This window comes from Coptis chinensis, chromosome 4 (assembly GCF_015680905.1).
Source record: "Coptis chinensis isolate HL-2020 chromosome 4, ASM1568090v1, whole genome shotgun sequence".
Classification (NCBI taxonomy): domain Eukaryota; kingdom Viridiplantae; phylum Streptophyta; class Magnoliopsida; order Ranunculales; family Ranunculaceae; genus Coptis; species Coptis chinensis.
In genome coordinates, this window is record NC_141459.1 from 1,675,755 (window position 1) to 1,698,944 (window position 23,190).

At 35.6% G+C, this 23,190-nt stretch overlaps 4 protein-coding genes across 4 annotated transcripts; 3 read left to right on the forward strand and 1 right to left on the reverse strand.

Moving 5' to 3' along the window:
* The first annotated feature begins 1,618 nt into the window (after window positions 1-1,618).
* On the forward strand, window positions 1,619-2,191 carry LOC147501086 (putative disease resistance protein At3g15700). Its single transcript, XM_086603729.1, has 2 exons — window positions 1,619-2,009; window positions 2,088-2,191. Exons 1-2 carry the CDS (start codon window positions 1,619-1,621, stop codon window positions 2,189-2,191), a joined length of 495 nt encoding a protein of 164 aa, XP_086459855.1.
* A 13,189-nt stretch (window positions 2,192-15,380) lies between these two features.
* On the forward strand, window positions 15,381-15,737 carry LOC147501087 (uncharacterized). The gene has a single exon (XM_086603730.1). It carries the CDS (start codon window positions 15,381-15,383, stop codon window positions 15,735-15,737), a length of 357 nt encoding a protein of 118 aa, XP_086459856.1.
* Window positions 15,738-20,124: 4,387 nt separating this feature from the next.
* LOC147501088 (uncharacterized) lies at window positions 20,125-21,741 on the forward strand. The gene is made up of 3 exons (XM_086606120.1): window positions 20,125-20,425; window positions 20,537-20,918; window positions 21,115-21,741. The coding sequence occupies exons 1-3, from the start codon at window positions 20,266-20,268 to the stop codon at window positions 21,479-21,481; spliced, it is 909 nt and encodes a 302-aa protein (XP_086462246.1). The 5' UTR covers window positions 20,125-20,265; the 3' UTR covers window positions 21,482-21,741.
* On the reverse strand, window positions 20,772-22,273 carry LOC147501089 (uncharacterized). Its single transcript, XM_086606123.1, has 2 exons — window positions 21,795-22,273; window positions 20,772-20,902 (listed from the first exon to the last, which is right to left on the reverse strand). The coding sequence occupies exon 1, from the start codon at window positions 22,123-22,125 to the stop codon at window positions 21,802-21,804; it is 324 nt and encodes a 107-aa protein (XP_086462249.1). The 5' UTR covers window positions 22,126-22,273; the 3' UTR covers window positions 20,772-20,902; window positions 21,795-21,801.
* Window positions 22,274-23,190: the final 917 nt, after the last annotated feature.

Sequence of the window (23,190 nt, forward strand, 5' to 3'; positions counted from 1 at the left end):
TTTAATTTAATGATTTAGATATTAAAACAAGTTATTAGAATGAGTTAATATAATGGAAGTTTTGCTTGGGAAGAAACTATGCCGGTTGAAATGACGGAACTACATGTCTTCCAAGCTGAGAATGATTAAGTTATAGGAAAATATAATGTGATTGTTTGGATAATTAAAGTATGATAATGGTTTTATGTGGTTAGTCTACTCATACCAGCAAATTCCATTTTGCTAACCCATGTTTGCTTTGTTTTGGCAACATGGGTGTGTTCTTGGGAACATAGGTGGAAGGCAGTGGAACCGCGACGTGTGATTGTGATTCTTGCCTAGAGCAGTCTGTTAGTTTTCTTTTAGGTCTGATTCTTATTGGAAGGATGTAATAACGTAGTTTCCTATTCATATGACATGAGAATACGATGTTGATAACCTATTATTCTTAGAATGTTATATTGATGATTTTTGGATGGAAGATAAACTTTCATAAAATAATAAAGAGAATTTTTGGAGATTATTTTTGTTGTTAAGATTCTTTATGATGTGGGTTTTAGGTTTTTACATGTGTTGTATCCACCCCGTTATAGCCTGGGTTTTTAGACAATTGAACCAAGTGATGTTTGATATATTTATATTTCAAATATTCATTTTTTTTTAATTGTTTAGAAATTCGGGTTGTGACAAGATACTAATAACCAATGCAATGAGCCGAGCCCCATGGCGAGCTAGGGGGGCGAATACACCCCAGCACACCCTTAACTTGACCCAAAAAAATATATATATATATATATATATATATATATATATATATATATATATATATATATCACTTATCCGCGAGAAGTACTAAGAAGCAAAAAAAAAAGGCACGTGCTGATGTACTATCTCTACTACTTATAAGAGGCGTGGCTGAATTAGCCGAATAAGCTGTGTGTCGGTTCTTAATTTTCTGACACGTCACATGTTAACCCATTTGAGCCAGTCAATCAAAACAAAAGTCAATAAAGTTGTCAAAATTTGTAGGGTTAAGTAGTATTACCTCCCAACTAGATGAGCCAATTAGGATTTCCCCCCACTAGATGGGAAATTAGGATCTCTCCCCCCTCCCCCCCCCAACCCAAAACACACAGTTAACTTTTAAGTCAAATGGCTGAAAATAACACAATTGCCCCCATCAAATTAAAATTGAATATATATATTTTTTAAAACAATGAGGGCATTTGTGTAATTTTTAGTTGCTTGACTTGAAATTTAATGGTCAATTCAAGTTGACTGTGTGTTTAGGCCTTAGGGGGAAGACCCTAATTGGCCATCTAATAGGGGGAATCCTAATTGGCTCATCTAGTGGAGAGATAATACTACTTAACCCTACAAATTTTGACAACTTTATTGACTTTTGTTTTGATTGACTGGCTCAAATGTTAAGAGTTTGATAATTACTAATTACTTGTTATAAAATAGTCCTTATTTGATAAAGTTATTTGGGTCACAGTTTCGAAAAATTAAAATATCCACAAGGTACAAGATGACATTGCACACGCAATTGGTCTAGATTTTTCAAAAGAAAAATGCTCATTGAAAAGGTCTGCGTTGCTGCTTAGAGAGTTGGGACTTGGGAAGAAGAAAGAGAGTAATGCTCATCTTGGATGACATGTGGGATGCATTTTTTTTATACGAGATAGGAATTCCTGAGCTCACAAAAGCCAATAGATGCAAGCTCGCATTAACTACGAGGTCTATAGAAATATGCCACAGGATGGGATGTCAAAGAAGAGTTGAAGTTGAACTTCTTTCTAAGGCGGAAGCATGGGAATTGTTTGCGGCTAAAACTAGCAATGCCCTCACACCAGAAGTAACAGAGATTGCGAAGCTTATAGTTGATGAATGTGATCGTCTGCCCCTTGCAATCATCACGACTGGTGGAGCTATGAGAGGGAAGGATGACATTCGAGAGTGGAGATTTGCCTTGAAAGACATGAGGGACTCTACTTGTTGGGTCATGGACATGGGAAAGGTTTCCAAATGTTTGAAATTCAGTTTCGATCAATTGGGGAATTAAATTATTAAAAAATGCTTCTTATGTTGTGCATTGTATCCTGAAGATTTTAAAATCCCAGAGGGAGACTTGATTGATTATTGGATCAATGAGGCACTAATTAAGGAACAGAGTAGGCAAGATGAGGTTGACAGAGCACAGTTTATTTAGAACAAATTAAGAAATTGTTGCATGTTAGAGAGTAGCACCCTGGGTCCCCGTTCTTATGTGAAAATGCACGATTTGTTAAGGGATATGGCCCTCAAGATCACTGACACTAGTCAAAATGTGTTGGTTAGAGCAGGCACAAAATTGGAAGAAATATCTGATGCGTCTGAATGGGCTGAAAATCTTGAAAAGGCTTCACTGATGCGGAATGAAATAAAAGCTATATACTCTAGTCCCAAGTGCCCTGGGTTCTCCACCTTGCTACTCCAACAAAATCCATTACAGAGTATAACGAGAGATTTCTTCGTGGACCTGCAAGGTCTTAGAGTTATCGATTTATCTGAGACTAAATTAGAGGTATTGCCGGATTCAATCTCTGAGTTGGTGAATCTCCGTGTGTTATTATTGTCCAGGTGTAAACAATTGAAGAGAATCCCGTCAGTGGCCAAACTCCAATTGCTGGAAGTGTTGAGACTGGACTTAAGTGCTATTACTGAACTGCCTGAGGGGATGGAAGCACTGGTTAATCTCAAAATCCTGGATATTTGGCAAACAGATTTGAGAGAAATACCCACAGCATTAATATTAAAGTTCTCTCTCGTCCAAGAGTTATGCCTGGATCACCTCCGAGAAAGAGAAAGTGGAATTACTTCGGTGGAGGATTTGCTATGCTTGAGACAAATGGAAAATCTTACCGTCCACTTCCCTTGTTTGTCTAACTTCATTATCAACTCTCAGATTACCAAAGGTTTGAATAAGTTCAATTTCATGGTGGCAGACCCAATTGAATGGCGAGATATGGAGTCGAAGATGTTTAGTTTAGAAAACTCCTATTTGTATTGGAAGAGATTTGTGTCAGTAAGTAACAAGATCCATCGAATTCCTGATAATGCCTTGTGCTCCCTCAAAACACTCAATACCTCCGCATCCAGCAGTTTAATGATCCACAAGGTTTTCAGAACTATTGTGCTTGAAGGAAGCAAGGGATTTGAGAGAGTGTCGCATCATCGCCTGCAAGAAAATGGAGTACATAATGTCTTCAAAAGACGTGACAGAGGAGAAGGGCCATCTTCTACAGCACGTGGAGATGTTGGAAATCGAGAAATGTCCCAATGTCAGGTTTTTGTTCTCGTCTAACTTGTTCAAGCAATTCCAAAAGCTTGAGCAGGTTAGGGTGATTGTGGTGAATTTGAAGAAATAATAATAGCAAATGTAGTTCAAATGTTTTGTCGTTAGGTTTCTTTCTTCTAACCCTAAAAGAGAAAGAAGGTGAGGAAGAAGAAAGAAGCGGAAACAAGGAGATAGATGTGTATAATAGTGGATAAGGTCTTCGATGTCAAGTAGGCAAAATAGCAAATGGATGGCCTCGAATAGTTGTTTGAAGGAAGGTGAAATGCCAAAGAGAAAGGGAAAAGACCAGATGAGAGGAATTTTGAGCTTGGAAATTGTGAATCTCATACCCACTATTTATTGTTGTATGGTTGTTTGAATCAAGCATGTTGGTTACCTAGTTAGTTTTCATATTTCTTTTATGAGTTGGAGAAAGCAGACCCAATAACGAGCACATGTAGGTCACAATACATTTGTGTGTGTCTTTGAGTGTCTCTGAATCTTACTTTAGATTTAGTTAGGGAATCAAATGTCTAATATCATGTTTTAAAATACTAGATTAAGTTATGAGGTCTACTTATTTAAACCAGAATTTAAGTTGAATTCAGATACGCATATCACTAATACTTTAGGAAAAGTAGCTAATTGAAAAGTATTCTCTTGTGTTCATCCACAAATCGAGCCTTCCTTTTTTTTTTCTAAAACAACAGTATACTATCATAGTTCCAGTTCTCAAATTTTACTATAAAGACTTCCATTTCCTGTCGTCCACATCTTTTTTTTGTTGTTGCTATCCCTTCCATGCAATGTCTTGTGGAAAAAAAAAAGGATTTTGGTTGTTGTTCTTACAGAAAAATATTCTTTTACGTTTTAGTTGAGTCATAAACGTATGTCTGGTGACATTTAAATCTTAGTTTCAAATTTGCATTTAAAAAATCACCCGGGATTAGTAATAGACAATTCTTGTATTTGATTTTTAATGAATATATTTCTTGTATTTAAATCCAGATAGTTGAAATTCTTGACCACTAAGCAGGTTTTCTTGAGAATCACGCAGTATTACTGAAGAAAAATTATTTATTTGAGTTTTTAGGAATATTTTTCAATGAAGGATACATACATGCGTTTCAAAGAAAAAAATAGAAAAAAACTCAAGATATTGTGGAAGTGGTTAATAATGCAGACTGTTGACTTGTTGAACTTTTTGACCACCTTCATGTATTGTTGTATACTACCTTTATTCCTAGGCAGTTTTTGTTGAGGTTGAGAGGTAAACCACGTGGATGATTTGCATTTTCTTTTCTTTTTTTCACTCAGCAACTGCCATTTGATGCCTTCTATCAAACTGTTGTACCGTATTTGAACTGCTGGGATGCCAAGGAGGCAAGGAAATGTTTATGCTGTAATGTTGATCTCTTGTTGTTTTTTCCTTTTTCCCATCTTTGTCAGGTGAATTATGGGAATTTTATGCATGGACTTATGAAGGAAAACATCCAACTTAACAGAAAGGTTCTGTCTGAGTTATCAATGCATGATCCATACAGCTTCAAGGCCCTTGTTGATATATCTCGTAATGCCTTCCCTGGGAACAAAAAAGGTTGTCGGTGTTCCCCAAAAGCAAGGGTTATCAGTTCTTGTATGATCATCCATTTTGATCAGCTTGGAAACCATCCTTATGTTATTTTGTTAAATGTTTTGTTAGTTATTCTTAGGAGTTTAGACATCAATGGAACTGATTTGGTACCCATGAGGTTTTTATTTTTCTATTTGAAAATATTTGGTTGCAGCAATACCTTTACTTAGAAGCTTATGCAACCTGAGCTCAGGTTACTTTGCGACATATGCTTTTGGGAGAGTTTGTTTTATTTATTTAACTTTTCCATATGAAGAATTCAATTTACGGAGGTGCTTATCGTTAAGATAGCTTCTTATTCTCTGTAATTGAAACCAACTAGCTTTTTATAGGCATTTTACAAACAAGATAAACATAAAGACTCCACGATGCAACCAACTCCTAATAGTGGGTATTGAGGCCTATTACCAAGTAGAAATATTCAAACTCTTGTTGGAGTTATCCCAATGAGGAGGCTGGGCGGGAAAAGACATCACGAACCTTCCGGATAGGAGTGGCGACTTCGCTATTTCGATAACATAGGGCGACCAGCCTTTCGGCTTCAGGTCTTATTTCGGCTCTGTAATTTTTGTGGGCCTTGCTAATTACCAAATTTGGTTTTGGAGATAAAACCAAAAATCAAGGTTTTGGAAAACCTAACCAAACAAGTCGGAAACATTGGAATCCGACTAAAACAAAAAAAGAGAGAACCTTTCTGAGGAGACAACCCTCAGAAAGAGATAAGAGTGATCTAGTAAGGTGATTGTAAGGAGATTGTAATCTTCCTTTCCACGTTATTAAGAACCTCTTGTGGAAGTAGGCATCATTGGCGAACCACGGTAAATCTTTGTGTTGTGGTTTTGCTTTTACCGCTTTACATTATTATCTAATAGTTGTTTAGCGAGTTAGGCATGTTAGTATAAGCCCTTTTGTGATGATATTTGAGATTTATCCGGGTTGAATTGTGTTCATACAAGTTATCTCATTGTAGTGGGGAACCGATTGGTATTGGTATAATCCCCAACAACTCTAACTACATTAGTCGTGACTCCCTTTAAACCGGGAAGGCCAAGTCGGCTACACACAACCTGGCTAACGCCAACAATTCCTCCCTTAAAATCATTGTTTGCAATCTTTACTTCTTCCTTGAACAGACCCCCATCTCATCCCTGAGTTTCAAAAATGCTTCCAGTTTAAGTGGCTTCGTCATAATATCATAAACTTGTTCTTAAGTAGGACAGTACACAAGTTCTACAGTTCCTTCATTTGAAAGCTCACGCAAGAAGTGATATCTAACATAAATATGTTTGCTCCTCCCATGGAAAACTGGATTCTTTGACAACTTAATAGTAGAACTGTTATCACAGTAAATTGTAGTGCATTTTTCTTGAACATGCCCAATTTTCTCAAGGACTCTCCTCAGCCACACACCTTGGCAAGCACAGTAAGCTGCTGCAATGAATTCTGCCTTAGTTGTCGATAGAGTTACCACAGGTTGCTTCTTGGAAGCCCAAGACACAGCTCCTCCTCCCAGCAGATAGATAAAGCCCGAAGTGCTTTTTCTATCATCCACATCACCGCATAATCACATGCGCATATCCCACTAGCTCTTCATCTCCTCCCTTCTTATATGCAATTCCAAACTTCAAAGTTCCCTTCACATACCTTAAAATTCTTTTTGCTGCCAGAAGATGAGTGGCAGTTGGTTGTTCCATGTATCTACTAACCAAATTCACCGAGAACATCAAGTTTGGCCTTGTGGCTGTCAAATATCGAAGGCTTCCCACCAACTGCTTGAAATTAGTAGCATCAACAGCACCACTTCCATCATTTTTCGATAGTCTGCAGCCTGGAACAATTAGATTTTTCACAGCATTGCAATCATACATTTCAAACCTACCCAGTACCTCATTAGCATACTTGGTTTGATTAAAAAATATGCCCTTCTCTCCTTGCACAACTTCCACCCCAAGAAAGTACTTCATTTTTCCAAGATCAGTCATGGCAAACTCATTCATCATCGATTTCTTAAACTGATCAATCATAACTTCACTATTTCCAGTAAATATAAGATCATCAATGTAGAGACTTACAATAAGAAGGTAGCCTCCATTTCCTCTCTTCACTAACAAGGTGTGCTCATAGTAGCACTTTTCAAAGCCTTCCTTTGCAAAATACTTCTCAATCTGCGCTATTCCAATCCCGGGGGCTTGTTTGAGCCCATATAACGCTCTTCGAAGCTTGTATACCTTGTCCTCTGCTCCTTTCTGCTCAAAACCCCTTGGTTGATCTACATATACGTCTTCAAGCAGCTCACCGTGCAAAAATGCACTCTTGACGTCCAGCTGAAACACATTCCAACCCTTTTGAGCAGCTAGTGCCAATATGACACGAATAGTATCCCATCTAGCCACTGGTGCAAACACTTCATTGAAATCGACTCCTTGCTTCTGTGAATAACCTTTTGCCACGAGACGTGCCTTAAACTTGTCCACCTCTCCTTTTTCATTGAGTTTTTAAAAACCCACTTCACACCGATTTTCTTAGCTCCTGCAGGTAAGGTTGTAAGCTCCCAAGTGTCGTTTTCTTCTATGGCCTCTATTTCCTTCTTCATAGCTTTTCTCCACTTGGAACTCTTCACCGCCTCCTCAAAGGACTTAGGATCTTCAGAGGCTGTGAACATTACAAAGTTCTGCTCCTCATGCTCTTCTTCGGACAAACTAGCCCCTGACTCATAATCTTGCATCCATATCGGTTGAAGCCTGATCCTCCCTGGAAACGAGCTCTCGTTCTCTTCATGGTTTGCTCCATTTAAAGGTGGAGTGAATATAGATCCTAGTCCCTTTTAGATATACTAACAGGATGAAAAAACATATCGACAGAAGGATAAGCAGAACAACAAAATAATATTGAGCGAAAAACTCTAACAATAAAGTTTTTTTTTCGTACCCGTAAAACTCTAGGTTCGGTGAAAATAGAAAAAAAATACAGTTTTCTAGCTTTACCCCAGATCCACGTCCAAGTCAACTGTTATATTTTTGGTCAATGCATATAAAAAAACTTCATTGCCCTTTGCCCTTTTAATAGTTTCTAACTTTACCCCCCAGAACTTAGGCCAATTAGCTTTATCCCCCCAGTTATTTCATCTAGAGGTTTATCCCCCCCAGAACTTAGGTCAATTAGCTTTACCCCCTCAGTTCTTTTATCTGGAGGTTTACCCCCGAAGACCACAACACATCCAAGTCAGCTGAGTTTGATCATAATGTTTTTGGTCAAGATAAATGAAAAGACTCTAATGCCCTTTTCTAGGTATAATTACATAAATACCCTGTGACTTTGGCAAAGACAAAATTAGAATTCAAATCATCTAGGACACATGTCATGATCTTGTGAACTCTATCCGACGACCATACACTATCACTACCATTACTGTAGCATTATTTTCTCCAAGCCATACACCACTACCACATAAAAAGACTTCATTGCCCTTTCACGGTTGTTTTCTCCTAGCATACATGTAGCTTTTAACAGTAGTGAGGTTAATTATGTAATTTCATAATGTTAAAGGTGTGGATGTCATTTGATAAGGATTGGTGGTAGCCATCGGATAGAATTCACAAAATCATGACATGTGTCCTAGATGATTTGAATTCCAATTTTGTATTTGCCAAAGTCATCTTTCAGTGGTATTTATGTAATTATACCTAGAAAAAACATTAATATTTTTATTTTGTCTTGACCAAAACATCACGATCAAACTCAGGTTGACTTGGATGAATGTGGGTCTAAAGTTAATTGGAGATAAACCTCTAGATGAAAAAATTGGCCTAAGGGGATAAAACTAAAAATTGGGCCTAAAAGTTCTTAAATGCAAACCTCTAGATGAAAGAACTGGGGATAAAAAGAACTAATTGGCCTAAGTTCTCGTGGGGTAAAACTAAAAAACTATTAAAAGGGCAAAGGGCAATAAAGTCTTTTTACAACTGCATTTTTGACCAAAAAAAGATAAGGTTTATCTTTTACTTTGAACTAATATCTATCCTATTTTTGTTTTATCTATTATTACTATTATTATTATTATTAAACCTCTAGATGAAAGAACTAGAAAAAAAAATAACTACTTTATATTTCGTTAATATTTTTCCTGGCTTATCTCTAGTTTTACAATTTATCGATTTATGATTTGAGGTAAATTTCCTCTAGATGAAAGAAACCTCTCTTCTCCTCTATGTGATTTTTTTTTTCTTCTCTGTGTAAAAATAATTTCTACGTGTGAACTCCTTTTTATTTTAAAACCGGCCCCGAAAAACAAGGATGAAGGTTTATCTTTTTACCTACGGGTTCCCTATCCTTAACTAATATCTATCCTATTTTTGTTTTATCTATTATCTATTATTATTATTATTATTATTATTTATTGTACTAGTAAATATATAAAAACAAAACGGGGTGTTATATTTCCCGTTAATTATTTTTCTAGGTTAGTTTGATAGTTTACAATTTATAGTTATTTATGATTTGAGGTCAGTGCAATGCAGTTACGCATCCGGCTTCCAATTTCTAGTTAACTATTCTTTGAGGTTATTTCAATGCATTTGCATCCAATTTCTGATTTCCTGTTAGTTAATATCTGATTTTAGTTTAATGCAGTTGCATCTAGTTTCTGATTTTCCGTTAATTATTCTTTGAGGTTAGTTCAATCCAGTTGCATCCAATTTCCGATTTTATGTTAATTGTTCTTTGAGGTTAGTTCAATGTATTTGCATCAAGTTTCCAATTTCTCGTTAATTATTTTTTGATGTTAGTTCAATGCAGTTACAATAAATTTATAATTTATCATTAATTATTCATTTATGTTAGTTCAGTGCAGTTTCATCCATTTTTTAATGTTTCGTTAATTAGTCTTTGAGATTAGTTCATTGCATTTGCATCCAGTTTTCAATTTTCCGTTAATAACTCTTTAAGGTCAGTTCAATACATCTGTATCTAGTTTTATGATTATTTATGTTTTGAGGTTAATTCGATGCAATTACATCCGATTTCTGATTTCCCGTTAACTATTCTTTGAGGTTATTTAAATGCATTTACATTTAGTTTTTGATTTCCCACAAATTATTCTATGAGATTAGTTTAATCCAGTTGCATCCAGTTTCCGATTTCCCATTAATTATTATTTGAGATTTGTTTGATGTATTTGCATACCGTTTCCGATTTCCCGTTAAATATTTTTCAAGGATTTGCATCTAATTTCAAATTTCCCGTTAGTTATTCTCTGACATTAGTTTAATGCAATTGCATCCAGTTTCCGATTTCTAGTTAATTACTTTTTGAGTTTAGTTTATTGCATTTGCATAAAGTTTAATTTCAGATTTTCCGTTAATTACTCTTTAAGCTCAGTTATGTATTTGAATCCAGTTTTTGATTTTCTTTTAATTATCTAATGTGGTGTGTAATACCAACTTCTACCGATCCATCTCAGAAGTGTCCTTACAAACATCAAACATGACATAAAAAATAAATTATGTTTGATTTACTATGTGGGATCATCAAGATTATCCAGTTTCAATTTTTCTGTTAATTATTAGTTAAATTATGCATGATTTTTTTTTTTTTTTAATCAGCAAGTTTAGGCTTTTTAGAGGTCCCCTACCCCTTTTCATAAATAATCAAAGGGAGTCATTACAATCTGATATAGTCTTTCCCACTAGCATCCTCATATACAATTTTTTTCATGTCTTCTGAGAAGGAGCTAGGGATGACTTCTATAAATCATACACTAGGCACATTGCTAGCTAGTGCGTCTGCTAGTCTATATACATGACTCACTATGTGGAATCTTCAAAGATTATCTACGAACGGGTGTTATTATATTAATTATTCTGAAAAATATTTGCAAATATGCAGAACTATTATATATTAATATTATATATATTGATCACTCATCCCAAATTCATTATAACGTGAAAACCTCACTCTCCATTAAAAAAAAAGAACTCACCTTTGATGAAACCCTCAAACTTCATTTTGTTGTTTAATAATAAAAGTTTGGTTGAAGTTTTGTGAGATTGCCTAATAAGGCGGAAATCATATATATTGAAGCTACTTGAATAGCAAGAAATCATATAAAAGTTAAGATAAATACCATTTTAAATGTAAAACTTTTCGTTCCCATTTATATTTTAAGGTTAGTTTAATGCATTTGCATCCATTTTCGATTTTCCGTTATTTATTTTTTGAGGTTAGTTTAAATTGCATCCAATTTTATCCATTTATTTTTGAAGTTAGTTTAATGCAGTTAATCCATTTCTTTCTTAATTATTTTTAGTTCAATACATTTGCATCTAATTTCCAAATTTATGTTAATTGTTCTTTGAGGTCGGGCCTCAATATAGGGGTGGGCAATGGGCGGTCGGGGCTAGCCTTAGAATATTTAAAAGCCCTTTAGATATTAAGGCGGGTCGGCCCGACCTAAAGTCGGCATAGGGTCGGTCGGGTCACAAGTCTAAATTTAGGGTCCCTAAGCCCTTTTAAAGGCTTTAGGGCTGGCCTATATATTTTCTTCATTTTACAAATGCCATTTTTCAGACAAAGATTGTTTTTTTGGTTTCTGTGTTACAAATGTCTACTATGTATTTCGCTTTAATGGTGTGGACAGAAACTTTTAGTTCTAGACTTGGCTTGGATGTAAATAAAAATATAATTTATAAGAAGTAAGTAGGAAAATGAATTGAGAATAATAAGTTATAGACTTTGATTTGATAATCAAAGGAATATAAAGTCTTATTTTTTTATTAGGCTAGTGCTCATTGTTCTTTATGGCTGCTAGATAGGTTGACAAGTTTTTGTTATATAAGACAAGTTATTGGAAGTACCCTTGGTGTAAGTGATAAATTACAAAGGACAATGTTATTTTAATTTACAATATTTAACAAAGAGTTGGACAATTATGGTACGTGTATTTATAGTGAAAATGTAAAATTATAACTAGAGCTTGGTTAGGGCTGAATTAGGGTCGGGCCTATGTTTCAAAACCTTAGCCCTAGCCCTGCCCTAGAAAGCCTTAGGGTCGGGTCGGCCCTGCCTTAAACTCTATGAGAGCTTTAGTTGTGAGGGCTTTATAGGGCTTAGGGTCGGGTCGGTCAGGGCCGGGTTAGGGTCGTTAGGGCCAAATTCCCACCCCTAGTTCAATGCATTTACATCCAGTTTAAAATTCCCCGTAAATTATTATATGAGATTAGTTTAATGTATTTGCATCAAGTTTTCGATTTCTCTTTTAGTATTTGATAAGGTTGCATTTGCATATATAGTTTTTGATTTCCCGTTAATTATTGTTTAATGTTAGTTCAATGAATTTGCATATAGTTTCCAATTTTCCATTAATTATTTCTTGAGGTTAGTTCAATGTATTTGCATCCAGTTTATATTTTGAGATTAGTTCAGTGCAGTTGCGGCATCCGATTTTCAATTTTTCGTTAATTATTCTTTAAGATTAGTTCCACGAATTTGCATCATGTTTCCAATTTATAATTGATTTATCTTTGAGGTTAGTTCAATGCAGTTGCATCTGGTTTTCGATTTCCCGTTAATTTAATCTTTGAGGATTAGTTCAATGCATTTGCATCCAGTTTCCGATTTCCCGACAATTATTTAATTTTTTTTATGTTAGTTTGATGTATTTGCATCCAAGTTTTGATTTCCCATTAATTATTCTTTGAAGTTAGTTTAATGCGGTTGTATCCATATTCCAATTTTTATATTAATTACTTTTTAAGATTAGTTTAATACTTGCATTTGAATCCAATTTCGATTTCTCGATAAATATTATTTGAGGTTACTTGATGCATTTGCATCTAGTTTTTTGTTCCCCATTAATTGTTTTTTATGTTAGTTTCATTCAAGATTATATATATTTTAAAATATTTGTCATTATTGCTTCTGTTATTATTTATTTTATATTATATATTTTTATGATGTTATTTTTATATAATTTAATTTTCCACATGTAATTTGTGTTGGTTTGGTATATAATTTATTTAAGCCCAACGTCCCATTGAATCTCATATATATATATATATATATATTAAGAAATTACATTATAGGGTTGAAAAATTATAAATTCATAAATTTAATTGGAATATATTGTAATTATTGTGGCTAGAATTGTGATTTTTGAAATCCTTAACTATGAATAAATATCTAAATCCCACAGTGGATGACGCATCAAATCGAAAGGGTTTTAGGAAAATCATTTTCGATTGAAACTATTGTTTTTAGTAATTTAGTTTTTTGTCTCCTATTTTTTTTTGTCATTAGCTACATTGTTTAGGAAAAGTTGGAGATTCTGGGAAACTCTAGATGAGATTGTTTTGAGGCTTTTAAAAAAGCAATAGCTGATCTCAGCAAGTTTAGTTCAGATGGTGGGGCTCAACTTATTGTTCCTCCAGGAAAATGGCTTACTGGAAGCTTCAATCTCACTAGCCATTTCACACTTTATCTCCAAAAGGATGTTGTTATTCTTGCATCTCAGGTGTGATTCATTTTTACAATTTGCAATGTTAATTTAAATGTTATATGGTAATTCATGTATTTCACACTTTTCAAAAGGATGTTTTCTTTTCAGGGTTCATTTTTAAATTTGTGTTAATTTAAATTTTATGGTAATTCATGTATGTTTTTTCTTTTGGGTTTGTTTAATTTTTCGCCGGGGTTTAAATCAGGTTTAGGTTTGATCAATTTTCGGAGTTTAAATCGCGAGTTTCTCCTGATTTCTCGTGAGTAAACAGGGTACTTAAAATTTACAGACATGGACACCCTCATATAGCACTAAAAGGGAATGCTATTATATATATATAAAGACTACCAAACTTCTAGGCAAGTTTACGTTGCTTTACAGTATTGTGCTAAACCATATCTCGTCCTGATGCAGTAGTTGTGGTCGTGCTTGTTCTCAGCATTCAGCAACACGTACTGCAGTCTGCAGCCATCTTTGCCACAGTTCGTCGACATGGGCGTATGGGCCGTGAAAAATAGCCACAATTCTGAAGACATGACCACTTTAATAGAGGTCCATCCGGGTTGAAGGAATGGTGCACCTAATGACCTAGATAGGGTCAGTAAAAACTAAAAATGCCGAAGGAACTTCAATTTGGAGTCGAGTAATATTAATGAACTACCTTTGGTGTTCAGTTTCGATAAAATTTCAGATCAAAGTTTTGATCATAAGAGCAATTAAAATACCCAAGTTGTATATCACGAGAGAAGTGTTTTACTGCAAGATTTCTTTTGGCAAACTTTCATGTAAGTGTTAGGTGAAACAGCATTGCTAAACATTATTGCAATTTTGAGATGATCACATCATACGAATTTCATGGTATTTTGACACAACATGTCTACCGTTTGAATATATTTTATGAGGTAGTAATGTATACGGATTTGAGCCACTCCAATTGGACTTTCTAAACTATTTTTTTGGTTTTATAAAGCTATTTGGGCACATAACCCCTTAATTTTATTCACAAAAGGAACTAATTACATTGAAATCATGCAAATGTTACTTGGGAGCATGTAGCCTGAGTGCTTTTTTTTTCACAAAGTAATTAGTTATTAAGAGATACGGAGAGTTCTAAATTTCATTTTGAATCACAATTAACACTAGTAATCTCTACGTTGTCTTCTTCATTTCATGGATTCTCTCTCGAAACTCTTGTGTTCATCTCTTCTGATCCTCTTGGTAGCATTTGTAGAAGAAACAAGAGGTGATGTCCTAATTACTGGCAGTGTTTTCTGTGACCAATGCAAAGATGGGGGCATAAGTCCTTGGACAATGATTACCCACTCTATGGTGAGATCCCAACACTCCTCCCCAACATTGTTATATTTTTCACAATAACCTTTGTTTCGTGTCATATTAAACATTTTTTTCTTTTTCATCTCTGTGAATAATTGTAGCAAAAGAAGTTTCAATAGGTTGTCATTCAGCTGATGGAGAACATGTACTTGTAGATGGAGTGACAACGGACTGGTATGGAACTTATTGGACCAGGTTGGATGTCAATGCAAGTGATTGCCAAGCAGTGATGTCGTTGGGTGGCAACTCTCTTACATATTGTGGGGAAGAGGCAGGACCTTCACAGCAAGCAAGGCTTGCGTTCAGGATTAATGATACCGATGTCTACACAGTAGACACGTTGCTTGGCCAACCTGCCCAGTCGATGCCTTTTTGCTTGAGATCATCAAGCCTAGCTTCAGCACCAGATCCTTTTGTTCAGGATACCCCACTTGTCATGCTACCCAAGACTCCAATTTCAGCATGTTCGCATGAGTGAGTTGCATCAGTTTCATTCTTGGTTGCATACCAGTATCAGATTAGGCCATGAGGTTCACCTTATTTATGTTTCTTTTGTTTTTCTGGTGAACTGCTAAAAAATTTGCGAATCAGTTCTTCTATTTATAGTTCAATGGGTGGACAGGATGTGGACAAGGCCAGAGTATGCATGTCACTGGGGAGTGGCACAGCCAGATACGAAGGTAGCGGATGTTTTCGGTGAAAATGCAGCTAAATGGTATGGAACTGAAATGGACTTATTTCAAGGGATTCAAGGAGGTGACGACTATCGTAAAATACTCTTAAGGGAAGGGATCACAGCTCTTCTTAATTCCTACTACAACACACAGTTTACATACCCTACACTACATGTTTTGGATGGAATGAACAGGGCTTTAAGGGGTACCCCCCAGCAGGCCCTTCTGATGGCATTATGGTTTGAGAAGGCCAACTCTGGCTATGGATCAAGCTTTCCCAGCTGTGTTCTAGACCCATGCTCATGAATCATGATAGAAGTTTAACTGATAAATGTTAGTAGGTAATTGGGTTGCTATGAGTTGTAACGATCGTGTTTGAGTACTTGAATGTATTTCAAATTCTATAGGGGAATAGAGAATAGCAGAACAAACAAACAAAGTGTGGTGTTATACTGTTATTTATATCTTACGAATTGAAATGGTGTTCAACTTTCCTAGGTGAAATTGAGTGATGCAACAATCTAGGCCTTTTGCTTTTCTAAAACTCAACGCGCAACCGTACAAATGAAAGGCAAGTAGTCCAATTATTACTTGCCAGTTGTGGACCTTTTCAATATTGTAAGGGAAATCCTTGTGAAAAAACACAGTATATATATTAATAATAATAAAAGATTGCTTGCAGTCACTAATTAGCTGATCAAGCACAAGTAATCCAGATAACATATATTAGGGCTAAGAGTTTAAACTCTAAGTACATATTCATTTCCAGGTATGTTTCCATTTTTTAATCCTAGCTCTTTCATTCTATATTGTTTTCAAATTCGTAATTGATTGATATCACTCAAAATTCCATTCAATTATCCACTAGACAAATGGAAAGGTGATCCTATGAGCTAATCCATGAAATCAAAAAGAGAAAAATATCTCCTGAACTAAAATGTTTAATAGTAAAAGGGCACTATAATACGGTATAAGAAAATTTAAAAATCCGTTTTTAAAATGTAAACTAGGGACCCTTTTAAAGAGTCATTCATTTGTCTCTTGATTAACGTACTAGATTGGAACCAAATTTGGGAAAAGCCATGTACATTTTCACACTTGGAGTTTTCATGTAACCAGAAAGCGTGCCTAGTTTGTGTAAGATTCCATATTTATGGACTTATCCTAACTATCTAGTTGTAAATAATCCTGTAACTACTAAGGAAGGGTATTACCGTATATAAAACTAGGTAGAAGCTGAACTGCTAAATGCTAATAGACACCATGTACTCCTAGGGGTGGAACTTGGGCAGGTTGGGTCGGGTTGAGGCATAACCCAACCCCAACCCGAATTTCAAAGGTTTCAACCCGAGCTCGGGACCAAGCCATATTCGGTCCTTAAATTTTTAATCCAAGTTCTAGCTCGACCAATTCAAGTTGGGTCGGGTTATATCGGGTTGGTCAAATTTCTCAGGTTTTTTCTTGAATTAGGAAATAAAAAACACTGAAATTGAAATCTTCTAAATGAAATCAAAGAGATTTGATTGTTTGAAAGGGAAATTAACATTGTTGATTACATTATTCTCTCTAAATAGAGATTCTCAATCTTATTTTTTACAAGAATAGAAAGATTGAAAGATATATATACATATATATGCACACAGACTCAGGTTTTTCAGTTTTTTGATATTCTAACCCGAGCCCAACCCAAAACCGAGTCGGGTTTTGATTTTACAAAACCAAGTCCGGACCACGAATCTAACATGTTAGCCCAGGACCAACAAAAGTCGGATTCTGCAAATGAGCTGCTTGTTTGGGCTTGGAGATTGGCGTGCATGATCTGATCCACGTGTTTTTCTTATGCAATCCTGCACACTCTACTGGATTTGAAGAATTATCTCTACAGCCAATCAGAACATTTCACTTCTTCAGTTGAAATATTAATGTGTGTTTTGGCGTATGTTGTATTTGGGGTGTTAATGTTATATCTATTTTAGCATTGTTTCACCAACTCTATCACAATTCAGAGAGTTTCGTGATTACAAAGAAGTATTCACTATGTTCAAGAGTGTTTGGGATTTCGGAATTAGTGTGACTTTGGCAATTTAATATTTGAACGTCCCTATGCTTCGAACAGGGAGGTGGCACACTATGGTGACGTGGTGGGAGTAGTTGTAGGGTTTACATCTATGGCGAGTGCTTATCTAGGTTCAACTCTTGAGCAGGCACGGACGGAGCCAGGATTCTAAGTCAGGGGGTGGGAGATTATGTGCACACCCCACCCCACCCAAAAAAAGTATGCAATTTTTTTAATTTATTTATTTTAATTTTTTTTGTGAGAAAATCTAAACAATAAATATTAACAAAACTATGCATTTATTTCAATTCTCAAAACTATAGTGGATTGACTACTAATAATTTAATATAGACTGATAAAGTCACTACTTAAGCACTTACGTCATTAATTGATGCTACTATATATGTCTATATATATCTACATAATCTAGTCTACAATGTATAATTCAACAAATTGTTAACTTCAATTCGTATAATGCTATAAGTCTATAGAACCATACAATCATGTGGAGACAACTATAAAAGATTAACATTGAAATTAATTTTTTTTTTTTTTTTTTTTTTTTTTTTTTTTTTTTTTCAGTGGAAATTTTATTGATAATGATAACGAGTTTTACAAATAATTAGGACAAGTGTGCAACAAGCTGCACTGCAAGTCCTTTCTGAATTTACTTTTTGTTTTTTGTTTTTTGTTGAGGTCTGACGCTTGTTTAAGAATTGAGAGTGAAAAAAATGAGAGAGAGCTTACGGGTTTGTTATGAGTGATTAGAATTATACAAACTGACCGGTTGGGCTTTGGGTCTTTGGCTATTTGTTTTAGTCTTATTAACCCATCAAACATTCAAAGACACATTTGTCCCTCTTTAATGATTTTAGACTCAAAATAAATGATAAATGATAATTTTGTAAATGCAAAAAAAGAAGTAAAAAAAAACGTTGGTTTATTGGAATATTTTTTTTTATTTTTTTTTTCATACTATTTTTTTTTGTTGATTATATTATCACTATAGTTGTGAAAATTTTGAGAGTGCGGTAGTGGAAGTTTGCAATAAAAATTGTAGGGGTAGGGGTGGAACTCTGGCCGATTGGGTCGGGTTGAGACCTAACCCGAGCTCAACCTGAGCCCGGGACCAAGCCCTAGTCAGTCTTTAAATTTTCAGCCCAAGCCCAACTCAGGTTGGTCGGGTTGATCAAGTTTCTCGGGTTTTAATGTTAAACAGCGAAGAACTCAACGCCTTTTCACTATTAAAAAAATTTATTAAGAGATAAATAACACCGAAATTTAATATTCTAACTAAATTAAAGGGATTTGATTATTTGAAAGGGAAACTAATCTGATTGATTCAATTACTCTCTTTAAAATTGATATTCTCAACCTTATTTTTTTAAAAGAATAAATTCTTATATAAAAAAACAATATAATATAATAGAATGAATGAAATATATACGTACATATATGCAAACGGGCTCAGATTTTTTGATTATTTGATATTTTAACCCGATCCCAATCTGAAATTGAGTCGGGTTTTGATTTTACAATACCAAACCCGGACTATGGATCTGAAATGCTAGCCTAGAATCAACAAAGTCGGGCTTTAGCTTATCGGGCTTGGACTAACCCGACCCAAGTTCCACCCCTATGTACTCCGACAGCTGATTCGTACTGCCCTTTCTAAAATCTCTTCAAGAATGGAAATGGTTAAGATAGTTTTAGAAAATTGTCTTTAAAGACTCGCTCACTCACTTGTCTCTTGATTTACTAGAATGGAACCGTATTTAAATTGATGAGTGGTCCATAGTGGCATTTCGACACATTTGGTGCTTTTCATGTGACCAGAGCAAGTCTCTCTAGTTGGAGTACTTACATAACGTTACACAATTATGGACTTGTGGTAACTATATAGAAAACTACATATGTAGTGGTTGAAGATTGTAACTAATGGAAAAAGGTTTTGCTTAATGACTTCATTCCTGCAAGCTGGTATATGAAACCCATGTGATTAATGTGAGCCTTGGACAACAACCACCTATTTCTAGTAGGAAAAAGAAGCAGGCTCTGGAATATTGTGAAACTACGCTTAATCATGAGATTCTGCTTACTACTGTTCGTATCTCTTACTTTGACCATGGTAAAACAGATCACTTTTGATCTTCGCGGAAAATGAACCCTATCCCTATCAAAGCCCAGAGAGCTACACACTTGTCCTGTGAAATGCAGGGTGAACATAATTTTAAACGGAATATTTATTATGGTGATTACTAAACACAGCACAAGAACTAAAATGATTTGTTTTTCTGTCTATCTAGAAATTGGTTCCAAATATTAGCTCTTTTTATTTTATTTTATTTTTGTGTTCGGGTAAAGGTCCCAAAAATTAGCTGTTCGGTGGCCATGGCAAAGCTCCATAGGGTCATAGGGCCATTGCAAATCACCGTTACAATTTGAGATTACAACTTAAAATGTCATGGTATGTTAGTATGTATGAGTTATGAGGGAGCATGTATATCCCCATTTAATTCCAATTTTTCTTTTCTTTCAGAACAAAAAACTAGTGTGGTATTTCATGATTTCATCTGCTGTCCTTTTATTTAAGTTTTTTGTTTATTTTTGAGGTAATCTTGCAAACTGAGTTGGCTACCCATATGGAACAAGCAGTGTTTTGTTTCAAACCCATCCACTCTTGCCTATATATAGGGACACTTGAGAGTTAGAGTTCTATAACTAGTCTCTGAAATCTGAATCTCACTTAGCACTAGTGAACTTTACACTGTTTTTCCCATGGAGTCTCTCTCAAAACCCTTAACATCAGTTCTTTTCCTCTTTGTCGTACTAGCTTTTCTGCAAGAAACAAGAGGTGATTCTCTCATCACCGGCACTGTTTTCTGTGACCAATGCGGCGACGGGGTGATAAGTAATGCTTATGATTACCCACTCTATGGTGCGTGAGTTCCAAAACTTGCATTGTAATGTTATTATATCCACATTAAACTATTCCATATGCTGTATGTTTAATTATAACACTTCTTCTTACGTTAATTTTATTTTGCAGGAACACAAGTAAAGATAACTTGTACCTCAAGTAATCGAGTCTATACAGTTGTGAAGGAAGAGACAACAGACTGGTTTGGACGATATACTGTCAGGTTTGGTTTGAACCTAAGTGATTGTGTTGTGGTGTTCTCGTCTGAGGGAAACAGTTTTTGTGGGAAAGGCGCTGGACCTGGCCAACAAGTAGCATGGCTTGTGTCAACGGTGAATTGTACTGATATCTACACAGTGAGTACATTGCTGCGCCAACCTGCCGAGTCGATGCCCTTCTGCTCCAGATGGAGGCCATCGTCAAGACCAGCTCAAACACATGAGGGACAAGTCATTCCACCCTCCACTGCTCCAACTTTTACTTTTCCAGATGTTTCTGCAAGTCCACCTGAGTGAGTTAGAAGTTCTATTTTTCAGGGAACTGTTTTTTATCCGTCCTATATTTAGGATGTTCTTACCATTTAATAACAAATTTCTATGATGGCAACCTGAAAATCAAAGATTAGCTAAGTTGATGACTTGTCTGTCCAAATTAGTCCTTTTTTTCTTATCTGAAAAATGTGACTATTTGTATTACGATTTGTGCAGGGTCTGGGCAAGTCCAGAATATGGATGTCACTGGAAGATGGTGCGGCCAAATACAACAGTGGCATCTATATTTGGCGAAAACGCAGCTAGAAAGTATGGAACATTTATGAATTTACTGGAAGGGCTTCAAGGCGTGGGACTCGCAGGAGACAGTTATAGGACACTCTTAAGGGAAGGGATTGCTGCACTTCTTAATTCCTACAGCAAAACTAACTTCATTTACCCTCCACTCTATGTTCTTGATGGAATGAACAGAGCTTTACTGGGTACTCCAGATCAAGCTCTTTTGATGGCATTGTGGTTTTCAGATGCCAACACTGCCTATGGAAGCCCTTCTGGTCGCATGGTAGCACCGTGTAACGCATAGAACTTCCCCTGGATGTTCAGTGGCTTGATATCTATCTATAGTTATAATTATATGAATCAAGCTAAGTATATTAGCAGTTTATGTTTCTAGTCTCTTAGGTCTGTTTCAGTTGTTAAGTTGTAATGAAGTACTTTTGAGTACAAAGAATGTATTTTTAGTTCATAGCTAAACTAAATCAAAATAGAGTAACAGAGAAATCACATGAAAAGACATATGATTATGCATTATAAGTTCATAACCGTTTATACAAATACCTCAAAGAAAAACCCAACAACGAAAACAATCACTACCAACCCAACACTTAACTCTTCACCTTGGGATTAAAGAGAAGAACCACAAAAGGGGCAGAAGCTAAACTCAGGATCAACGACACGAGCACAAGAATGGCAACGAAGAAGATGAGGGAGAGTAGTAGAAGAAGGTGGGGGAGGAGAAATGGATGGTGGGAAAAATAAAGAACAATTGTTACAGTGCATGAGTGGTTCTTTGCCTGGCCAACGCCATACTGGAACAAAAAAGAGTTTGACTACTTTTTCGTATTCGACTAGATCTGCTTTTGATCCGCATACTATGCACCTTCCTGCACCTGGTTTTAGTACTTGACGAACTTGTTGCTGCACTCCTCCAGCAAAGAAGAAAAACATCTTTCCTTGATGCTTCTTTTTTCTCTCTCTTTATTTGGACTGTTTGGAGGTTTGGAATTTTGGATTGTCGTTGATGAAATTTTTGGCGAGGTTTCTCGACACTTCCTGAATCTTCATTGTGCAAAAGGCCACGTGTCACAGGATGTTGTTTTTAGGATGTCCCCTTGTTTTTGCATATCACAAATTCACAATTGAGTTAGTTTTCATGCTATTGAGTATTGTCGTATTGACACTTCTCTAGTTCTATACTTCTATGTCAAGGCTATAGTTATACGGTGGAGACTAGATCAGACTATTGCCTAATGGGGCTATATGGACTGCTAAAAAGGGTCTATAGCAGCTAAAAACAAATCTAATGGGGGCTATATGGATTGCTAAAGGCAAATATAACACCCTAACCACAAAAATGTCATTTTAATGGGACTGCTAAAAAGAGTCTTAAATTTGGAAAGAAGAAAAAATACAGTTAAAGTTAAGACTTTCACTAGCAGCTGCTAAAATAAATTTGGGAGACGGACGGTAAAAATTGTGCCACCAGTCCAAAAAAAATTCAAAAAATAATAGAAGGCAGAAACTATGTCGTCCGTATCATTTAGCAATTCAAAATAAAAAAACGCAATTGGATTGATTTTTTTATTTTAGGAAACCAAATTTGACTGGACAAGCTAAAAAACCTATGTGTCAGTTATGTAGCACTTTTAACAACTCAATTTAGCAGCTTTCCATTGGACTTGCTCTAAAGTACGTATCTTGACTCTTGAATCTACAAAATCGACCCGGTCTCATTTCTCCAAAGGATTTTCCTCACAATACTCCAAGGTTGACATCTTGACATATGGAGCAAATGTGCAATGACCGATGTTCCACGCTGTGCTTATTTGAAGACAACACGCTATACAATGTGAATTTTTATCCGTAACAAATTTCAGGAAAACTTCTGTCTTCCATCATCATGGGCAGATCTGATTATGCACAATTGATTCAAATTTTTACTAATTTAAGATATTAGCTAGGGTCTAGCATAAAAATTTACTGAGGCAATGACGATAACTTATCTAATTTTCA